The 8710-nt window shown below is 55.4% G+C and overlaps 1 protein-coding gene across 6 annotated transcripts in view; it reads right to left on the minus strand.

Moving 5' to 3' along the window:
- The window catches only part of H6PD (hexose-6-phosphate dehydrogenase/glucose 1-dehydrogenase), a 29869-nt gene extending 22001 nt beyond the window's left edge, over positions 1 to 7868 (minus strand). The window contains exons 1-2 of one of the 6 annotated variants that reach the window (XM_035019864.1): positions 7568 to 7868; positions 6829 to 6875 (exon numbers count right to left, since the gene is read on the minus strand). In XM_035019864.1, coding sequence (XP_034875755.1) covers positions 6829 to 6869 — 41 coding nt within the window. In that variant the 5' untranslated portion in view covers positions 6870 to 6875; positions 7568 to 7868. Of the gene's footprint in view, positions 1 to 1268; positions 2163 to 3525; positions 4097 to 5218; positions 6789 to 6828; positions 7463 to 7567 lie in introns of those variants that run through there. The other 5 variants (XM_035019865.1, XM_035019866.1, XM_035019863.1 and 2 more) reach the window with 5 other exon arrangements.
- Between the last annotated feature and the right edge of the window lie 842 nt (positions 7869 to 8710).

The following is an 8710-nucleotide window of genomic DNA, read 5'->3' on the forward strand; positions in this document are numbered from 1 at the left end:
TTGGTCTCAGGCTCAGGTCTTGGTCTCAGGGACATGAGCTCAGGCCCCACACTGGGCTCCATGCTGGGTGTGAGGCCTACTTTAACTAATTAATTAAAATAAAATAATAAAATAAAAACATAGTCTCTGGAACCGACTGAGGTTGAATCCCAGCTCAACTCCTTACTGTTGGACCTTGGACAATTACTTAGCCTCTCCATACCTCAGTTTCCTCATCTGAAGTGCGGGTAACAGCGAGCTACGCCATACGGTTAGTATAAGAACAAATGAGTTAGTATTTATAAATGCTCAGGACACCGCCTCCCACCCAGGAAGCACTACAGAAGCATTGTGGTCTGCCAATGACAACAGCAACACCGAACTAAGTCCTTATGTGCAGAAGATCTAGTGCGTCCAGAGAAAAGCCCTGAAAAAACACCAGTGGAGTGGATACTATGATCGTTTCCCTTCTGCAGGGAGCAAAGCTGAGGCTCGGGTGGTGAAGGGGCCCGGGAGAGGAAGCGGGGAGCCGGAAAGGCACCAGGCTCTCTGGCCCCCACGCTGCCACCCCGCAAGCGCATGCCGCAGCCTCCCCGAGGGGAGCCTCACATCTTGGCTGTTTTCCAGCCTCATTTAAAGCAGCTGACACATATGAAAGGGCAGAGGCCTCGGACCTGCCACAAATGCACCAGAGGCCTTGCTTTCACTTGCCTTCTGTTCTGACCAAGGCTGTGGGGCTTAATGTGCCCCATTCTTACTCTGCGGCTCTCCTGTTCCCATTTCCCAGCAAGGCCCGTGCTTTGAGGGAAAGGGAGAAGTGGTGATGGGGAAAGTAATCATGGTCAGCAACTCGGCTCTCAGAAATAGTGGGACAATGGAGCCCAGCCTGGGGCGCTGGAGCAGGGAAGGAGGACTCAAGATTACTGACAGCAGGCGTTTCCAGATGAAGGAGTAACGCGACCCTCAACGATGAGGCTCTAATCTGTTGTTCGGGTAGGGAAACTGAGGTTTAGAGAGATACCTGGCCAGCCTACCTTCCTGCATCCCTATACTGTCCTCCATCTTGAGGGACCGGAGCTGCCTTCTGACTGACAGCAGCACCCCGCACCCCACTTCTCCCTCTGCTTCTTCCTCATCTCTCTCAGTCAACAGCCAAACCAAGGTGAGGGTCCAACAGCAGTATCTGCATACCAGACATTTCCACTACTGGGGCTTTAACCGGAGGATCCAGGGACCAGCTGCGTGGCCTCCCAGGCTTCCCCGTCCACTCCCTTCACCTGCACACTCACTCCCAAATCAGATGGGCCGCAGGACCACTCTACTTTCTTCTCCTGCTTCCCAATCCCCGTCCTTGGCCCTTCATGCATTTCTTCCTGAACTGGCAATGGCCCCTGTCTGGAGGGAAGAAAAAGCTGCAAGGTCAGTGCGGGAAAGAGGCAGCGAGAAATCTGAAGCCCAGAGAACAGCCTGGAGAAGGAGGAGCCTCCAGCTGGCAAGCTGCATCTCAGAGCTCCTGATCCGGTACAGGCAGCCAGGGCCCTGGACGTGCCGGGCACAAGAGGAGGAGCTCAGGAACCTCAGAGCCCGGACAGGCAGGCGAGGGAGCCCCAAGGGCCAGGACCTTGACCCCCACTCCGGAAGACTGCAGAACTGGCATGTCCCAAAGCCGGAGCCCCCAGTCACTGTGCTCAGCAGCTTCCTCAGTCAAGTGGGGGAACGTGGCACTTGGGGCAGAGGACCAGGCTCAAGACCTCCTGCCAGCTGTGGGATCTACTTAAGTCACCTACTCAGTTTGGTCCCACATTTCCTAACTATGAAGCAGGGCCAATGCCACGGAACTGAATGGGGGTTGGAAGGATGAGCTGTGGGTGACACGGGTCACAACTCCCCACGCAGATGTTAACCACCTTCGCTAAACAGAAGGCCCCTCGTGGCTCCGAAGGGCACAAGGCCACTGCTGTCAGGAGAACCTGCGCACGCCCCTGCTCTCGGGGGCTGCAGGAGGCAGCACAGAGGAGCAAACTGGCATTCATGTCCCACTCCTGGCCCGGGCCCGACGCCCTGCCCTGAGGGGGGGCAGACAGCGACGACGGGTACAGCTGTCCTCCCCGCTGCCCCAACAGGGACACAAACAGGCTCAGAGAAGCCGCCCACCCAAGTCAAGAACGGGGCCCCAGGGGCGCCTGGCTGGCTCAGTCGGTTAAGGGGCTGCCTTCGGCTCAGGTCATGATCCCGGGGTCCTGGGATCGAGCCCCGCATCGGGCTCCTGCTCGGCAGGGAGCCTGCTTCTCCCTCTCCCACTCCCCCTGCTTGTGTTCCTGCTCTAGCTGTCTCTGTCAAATAAATAAAAATCTTCAAAAAAAAGAAAAAAGAATGGGGCCCCAGCCCGCGAGCAGGGGTGAGGCAACAGGGAAAGCAGATGGCTCGCACGCATCCCCCGGGGCCTTCTGCGGCAAGGCCTCCCACCTCCGCACTGGCTCCTGGAGGACCTGCCCAAGGACGCCTCCTAAAGTTACACACTAAAGTGAGCCCCGAGCACAGAGGTGGCCTTCCAACAGCTGACACTGCCGTGAACGGCTTGTTTTTTTTTTTTTTTAAAGATTTTATTTATTTATTTGAGAGAGAGAGAATGAGAGAGAGCACAGAGAGGGAAGAGGGCAGAGGGGGAAGCAGACTCTCCGCTGAGCAGGGAGCCCGATGCGGGACTTGATCCCGGGACTCCAGGATCATGACCTGAGCCGAAGGCAGTCGCTTAACCAACTGAGCCACCCAGGCACCCACGGCTTGTTTTTAATGAGTAAGTAAATAAGAAAACCACTGGTGAAAAGTTTGAGGAGCTCTAGCCTAGGCCTTGGTTCCTCGTCTGCGACAGAAGAGGCTTCGCGGAGGACAGCCCCTTCACTGCCCCCAGATCGCATGCTCCCCATGGGAGGGGGACAAGCTCTCTATTATCAGGGAGATGCCAGCGCTCCGCCTTTGCAAGGGGCAGTTAGGGGCTCAGCACCTTAGACCCGGGTGGGCAGCAGGGCCAGGGAAAGAGGACTCGACAGGAAATGAGGGGCTGATAACTACGTGTCACTCAGAAGCTCAGACAAAACTCTCTGAAGCCTTAACTTAAGCGTGTGGAGGGTGCAATTTCATTTACAACAATTCTTTTCTTTTTTTTTTTTTTAAGATTTTATTTATTTATTCATGAGAGACAGAGAGAGAGAGGTAGAGGGAGAAGCAGGCTCCCAAGGAGCAGGGAGCCCGATGTGGGACTCGATCCCAGGACCCTGAGATCATGACCTGAGCCGAAGGCAGACGCTTAACCATCTGAGCCACCCAGGCGCCCCTATAATTCTTATTGAAGGTACTTGCCAGGAACACACTACACCCCGGAAGCGCAGGTGCCGTGGGGGTCGCCTCCGGGGAGGAGAAAAGACCTTCTTCGGACAGGCTCATCTTAGCGGCAGGCCTGACGGGGCACATGGCCACAGCCCTGGGCATCTTTCAGGCCCCCAACCCAGCCGGAGGGGTGCCCATCAGGCATCCTGGGGGACTCACCTTTTAAAGTACAGCTCTGCCAACATTCCCAAAGCTGGGAGCGCTGACCTGGCCAGCCGGAGGGTTTGGATCAGAATCAGGGTTCCAGTCTTTGTTTCCGGGGAGCACCCCTGCAGCCGGGCCTGACCCGTCTGAGCACGGACACAGCGTGTGCTGGGGCTCCGTGGGCAGGGCGGTGTCTGGTAAACCACAGGCGGAAACAGCTCTGGTCCTCTCTTCCCAGCACACAAGGGGCGGGAGAAAGGAGCGGGGAGCTAAAGGTCAGTGGCTGCTACAGCCCTGTTCCCTTTCCCCACACCACACTGACACCTCTGACCTCTACCTTCTGTTTGCCAAGCAGGAAGGAGGGACGTTTTCTTCAAATCACAGCCTGGGAGTTTGGAACTGTCGAAAGAACGTGTGGGAGTAAACGAGAGTTCAAACTGAAGATCATTTCTAACCAAAGCGGGAGGGGATGTGCCCAGTCCTGTCTATAATCACTCACTCAAGCGTTTTTCCTGCACTCCTCTCCTTGTTCGGGCCCATCAGCACCAAACACGGCCATGCAAGCCAAGCCCTTCAGCTGCTGTAAGACCTGTACCCCTTCCCCTTGGGGCTAGACTGGGGACAAGAGTTGCAAGATCAGGCTCTGGGGCCCTTTTCCCTCCCTGATCTCAGAGACTCCTTAGACCCGTCACCTCTTTAGGTGCCTCGGGTCCCTGTGACCCCGGGGGGTGCTGCAGCCGCCTTGTACCGCACACAAGATTCAACTGCTGCATTTGCAGGAATTTTTCAAGCCAGCTATTAAACTCAGCCATTATTAAAAACCAAATCGCCCAAGTTTATAACCAAATAAACTGTATTAAAAACAAAAGCAATAAATACTTATTATTGCTCATCATTTCCTAATTATGTGACTACATTTTACTCTCCACCTGTGCTCTTGACATTATTGACATCTACTGTATCTGTAAGACGAAGATACTCTGTACTGGGGTGTTTGCCGTGGCCAGCGCAGGAATATCGCACCACAGATACTGGCAAATGCTGTAAATCAGGCTTCCTCCCCGTCACCAACCCCCACCCTACGGAGTCGTTACACATTTACCAGCATACGCCACCAGGTCTTCATCTCCATTCTGGGCTTTCTCCCCCTCAACTCCAGGCTCAGCCAATCAACTGCTACTCTGACACTGTTAGCTGGATGCCCACGAGACTCACTATGTTCAAAATGGAACGGACTTCTCCGCCAACCTGCTCCAGATGCAGATTTCCCCAGCCTCAGTAAATGGCAACTCTACCCTTCCAGGTGCTGAGGGCAGAAACTTGGGTGGGGGGGCGGGGGGGGAGTGTCATCCAATCTGTTAGCAAATCCTGTAATTTCTATCATCAAAAAAAACAACTAGTCACCACCTTCCACAACTGCACTCTGCTTCTAACCACCATCGCCTCTGTCTGGATTACTGTAGGAACCACCCAATTGGCCTCCCATTTCTGCCCTTCCCTGAACAAGACACTCAGTGGCCTCTTTATGGCCTCCTACCCATTACCTCCTTGATCTCTTCTGCCAGTTGCCCCTCTCTGGGCTCCAGCCTCCCATCCTCCTACCTCAGGGCCTTTGTACTTGCTGTTTGCTCTGCCTGGCCTACTTTTCCCTGCTGATGTCCACACGGTTCACTCCCTCCCTGACTTGAATTCTTTGTTGAAATGTCACCTTCTCCGTGAGGCTTCCTCAGCCGACTCCGCAAAACCGCAAACCTCCCACCTCCATCTCACTCCCTGCTTTCTCTCCGCAGTACGTATCAGTCTCTAATATACTGTCTGTGGAAAGTGTATTTGTTGGGTTTATTCTCTGCTGCCCCTCCCCTCAAGAATGTGAGTGCCAACCAGGGCAGGGGGTTTTGTGCTTCTCTTCAGTATCCAAAACAGGGCCTGGCACACAGAAGGTGCACTCTGCGTCGGAATGGTGGCATGAAGGAAGACATGCCTCCTGCTGACCTCGAGTGCTGTGACATAGTACACAGCTTCCTGTCACACTATTAATAATAAAAGAGACATTTACAAGTATTTCACTATACACCGGATATGAGAGCTTCACATTTATCCCTGGAGTTAAATTCTTGCCAAAACCTATGAGACAGGCACCACTATTATGCCCATTTTTAGAATGAGTACAGAGGAAACCAAGGTGGCACAGAGGGAAAAATGACTGAAGGGCGGGCAGCTCAGAGGTGATCAGATGTGAATACGGGCAGTCTGGCTTCAGCACTGACCTCCCACCTACCAGGAAAACGCGGACCACAGACCCAGGCGGTGAAATTTAAAACACTGTATTGGTGTGGACACTGATTCTGCTCCTCTAAGAGACTGGAACAACGGTGGTGTATATAGTCTACTTCTCTCATGTGTTGCAACCACAGAGTAGGAAAACAAGTCAATAAGAAGCGCAAAATGAGGCAATCCTTATAAAGCACGTGGCAGGATAGGGCATACAGCAAGCGCCCAAGAAATGTTAGCTTCTATCATTATTAAACCAACAGCAGCATGGATAAAGGTACTTTTCTTGCTAGCTTCTTGGAACTGCTACAAGATTAATTAAGCAGCCCACAACAGAAAAAACGCCAAGGAACAGCTCATCAACAGCTTCATGACCTTCCAATCATACTGATGAAAAATCAAAGAAATATCATGCTAAAAAGGTTCAAAGTCCCCACTCCAGCCCTTGAGGGGTTTATAATCTGGCCTAAAGAATAGGGGCATAAACCCCTTCACTCTGTAGCCATAGGCCTTTCACCTAACTACCCAGGGCCTCTTCTCCAGTTGTGAAATGGGGATCCATCCGCCTCATTTCAACACTGGGCCAAAAAAACCCAGATCATGGCCGTGAAAATACTTTAGCGGGCAATAGTGTTAAGAGCTCTCCCAGACAGAGAGCCACCTGGCTCCCAACTCAAGGAAGCAAAAAGCAAAACCAGACTTCCTGCTCTGCCCCTGGGTTAGGGTCTGGTAGAATCCACGGGGAAATCTGGCATCAGTGACATCTTACCTTGTTCAAATTCCATGAATAAAGTGAGAAGTGGCTAGGCCACTGATGACCAAAGGTGCCTCTTGGCTTCCCTTTTAGATGACCTAAAACCATCTGACTGTAAGAGTAACTTAGTGAACTCCAGTATTTGGATAAAAATAACTTGAATGTTTGCCTAGAGTGGTTATTTGTGGGGCAGTCATGTACCTCAAAGAAAAGTTTCACAAAGTACTCTGAAAAATGAGCTCTGTTCATGCCAAACAGGGAGCATTTTTATCTCAGGTGGTCCTAAAACTTACCAAAAGATCAGCCTCATAAGCTCAAAAAGTCTAAGCACCATCCATCACTGCAGAGAATGTAGAAAATAATTTAAAATATGCCCACTCCACACCAGTCTCCCCTAATTTGTTCCCTTTCATGAGCCACAGGCCCCGTTGGGAGGACAGGGGGTTGGGTGGGCAAAGAATTTAGGTCTATGTTCTTTCCAGAAGTTCTCATTTCCGACTACATTCAAGTTTAAGTGAGCTGATTTTCAGGGATGCAGACAGATCCACTTCTGGAAAACTATTCCCTGGATGGGTGTCTTGCAAACGCTGATTGGAACCCGAGGGCTAATGCCAAAGATTAAGCTGATCCCAGGGGGAAAAAAGCACCGGGAGTTCCTCCTCCCACTGAACCAACTTCCAGAAAGCCTAGCAGAAGGAACGCCGCTGGCCCTTCTAAACTAGCCTCGAGGGGCCTGGCTGCCCCCTGCAGCCAAGGGATCTGCAGGGGAGGAAGTGAACGATACTTTGAGGGCGCGGGGCTGGGAGGCAACTCGGGCGGGCTCTGGCCCCCGCCGGAGTCCGCGCACAGACGCGAGATGATTCCCAGCAAAAGGCCCGAGGAGCTCACGCCGCGCGCGCCCAGCCTCCCGGTTCGCGGGGCCCAGCGATCTCGGGCTCGGGCTCGGCCCCGCGCGGGCGCGCAGCCGCCGGCCGGCTACCAACAACGCCCGCGGCCGAAGGAGCCGGACACCAAGCGGGGGAGGCAGCTTACTTCATCTCGCCCGTCAGAGCCGGCCGCTTCTCCGGGAAATGTCGGCGGCGGCGCGCGGCGCGCGGCGCGACGGGCCGGGCTCGGGCCAGGCTGGGGCCCTGCGCATCCTCTTCCGCAGGCGCGGCCCGCCCCGACAGGTGCGCGTCACGCGGCCCCGCGTCGCACGCGCGCTCGGGTTTCGCCGAGAGGAGCCGGGGGCGACGGGGGCGGAGGGCGCGGGGCCAAGTCCGCCCGGCCGCCCCTTCCCTGCCCGACCCGAGCCTCGCCAGGCCCGGCAGCGCGGGGGAGCCGCAGACCACCGCGGCCTCGGCGCGCGCGCGCGCAGTCGGCTCCCGGGCGAGGGGCGCGCGGCGGAGGCGCACGCGAAACCACGCCCCCTAGCCCGGGGTCCTCCGGGGGGGGGGGAGGCGGGGCCTCCCGAATGGCTTCTTGGTTAGCGTGGATAGGGCGGGACTTCAGAGCCAAGTGGGCGGGCAAGCGGCTCTCCGCGGTCCCGCCGGCCGCGCTGGGTGCTTCCGAGGGGCTCCCTACGAGACAGACCCACGAGTGGCCGGGGGAAGTGGTTGTGTCGTGGAGGAAGCCGGGCGGCCGGGTGGCTGGGTCCTCCCCAGCATCTGGCCTGAGCTGTGGGACCTGGAACAGGTTACCCGACCTCCTCAGGCCTTGCTTTTCTCCGTCTGTACAACGAGCCGCTGGGTTCATCCCACTTCCAACGCCCCGACGTGGGGACCTAGGGGTCGCAGAGCGCGCTGTGGCCGTCTCTGCTTACACCCCTGTGATCTTGAAGACCCAACCCTGTACAATAGGGACCAGGAGACGGTGTGCCTCAGCGGTGACCCGGCCTGCGACAAGTACTCAGTAAATGGGAGCTTGCACCCGTGTGGCTTTATTTGCAAGACAGTAAATGGGACTAGGCCTTCCCTGTAGGCTGGTGGCGGGGTGTGTACATGAGATGACGTGGTCAGCTGCTTCTTTCAGCATTCAGTGGGTGGTACGCGCCATCCTCTGCCCCTGTCCTCACCAATGTCGTGCAGTATCTGACCCTCACCCCGCAGCAACCTCGCGCCTGCTTTTCTCCCAGCCCCACTGGGCTCTCAGCGCCCCGAGTGGCGCCCCGCCATGAGAGAAGCAGCTCCTCCTTTC

The sequence above is a fragment of the Mirounga leonina genome, unplaced genomic scaffold (genome assembly GCF_011800145.1).
Source record: "Mirounga leonina isolate KUSES-001 unplaced genomic scaffold, KU_Mleo_1.0 Mir_173, whole genome shotgun sequence".
Classification (NCBI taxonomy): domain Eukaryota; kingdom Metazoa; phylum Chordata; class Mammalia; order Carnivora; family Phocidae; genus Mirounga; species Mirounga leonina.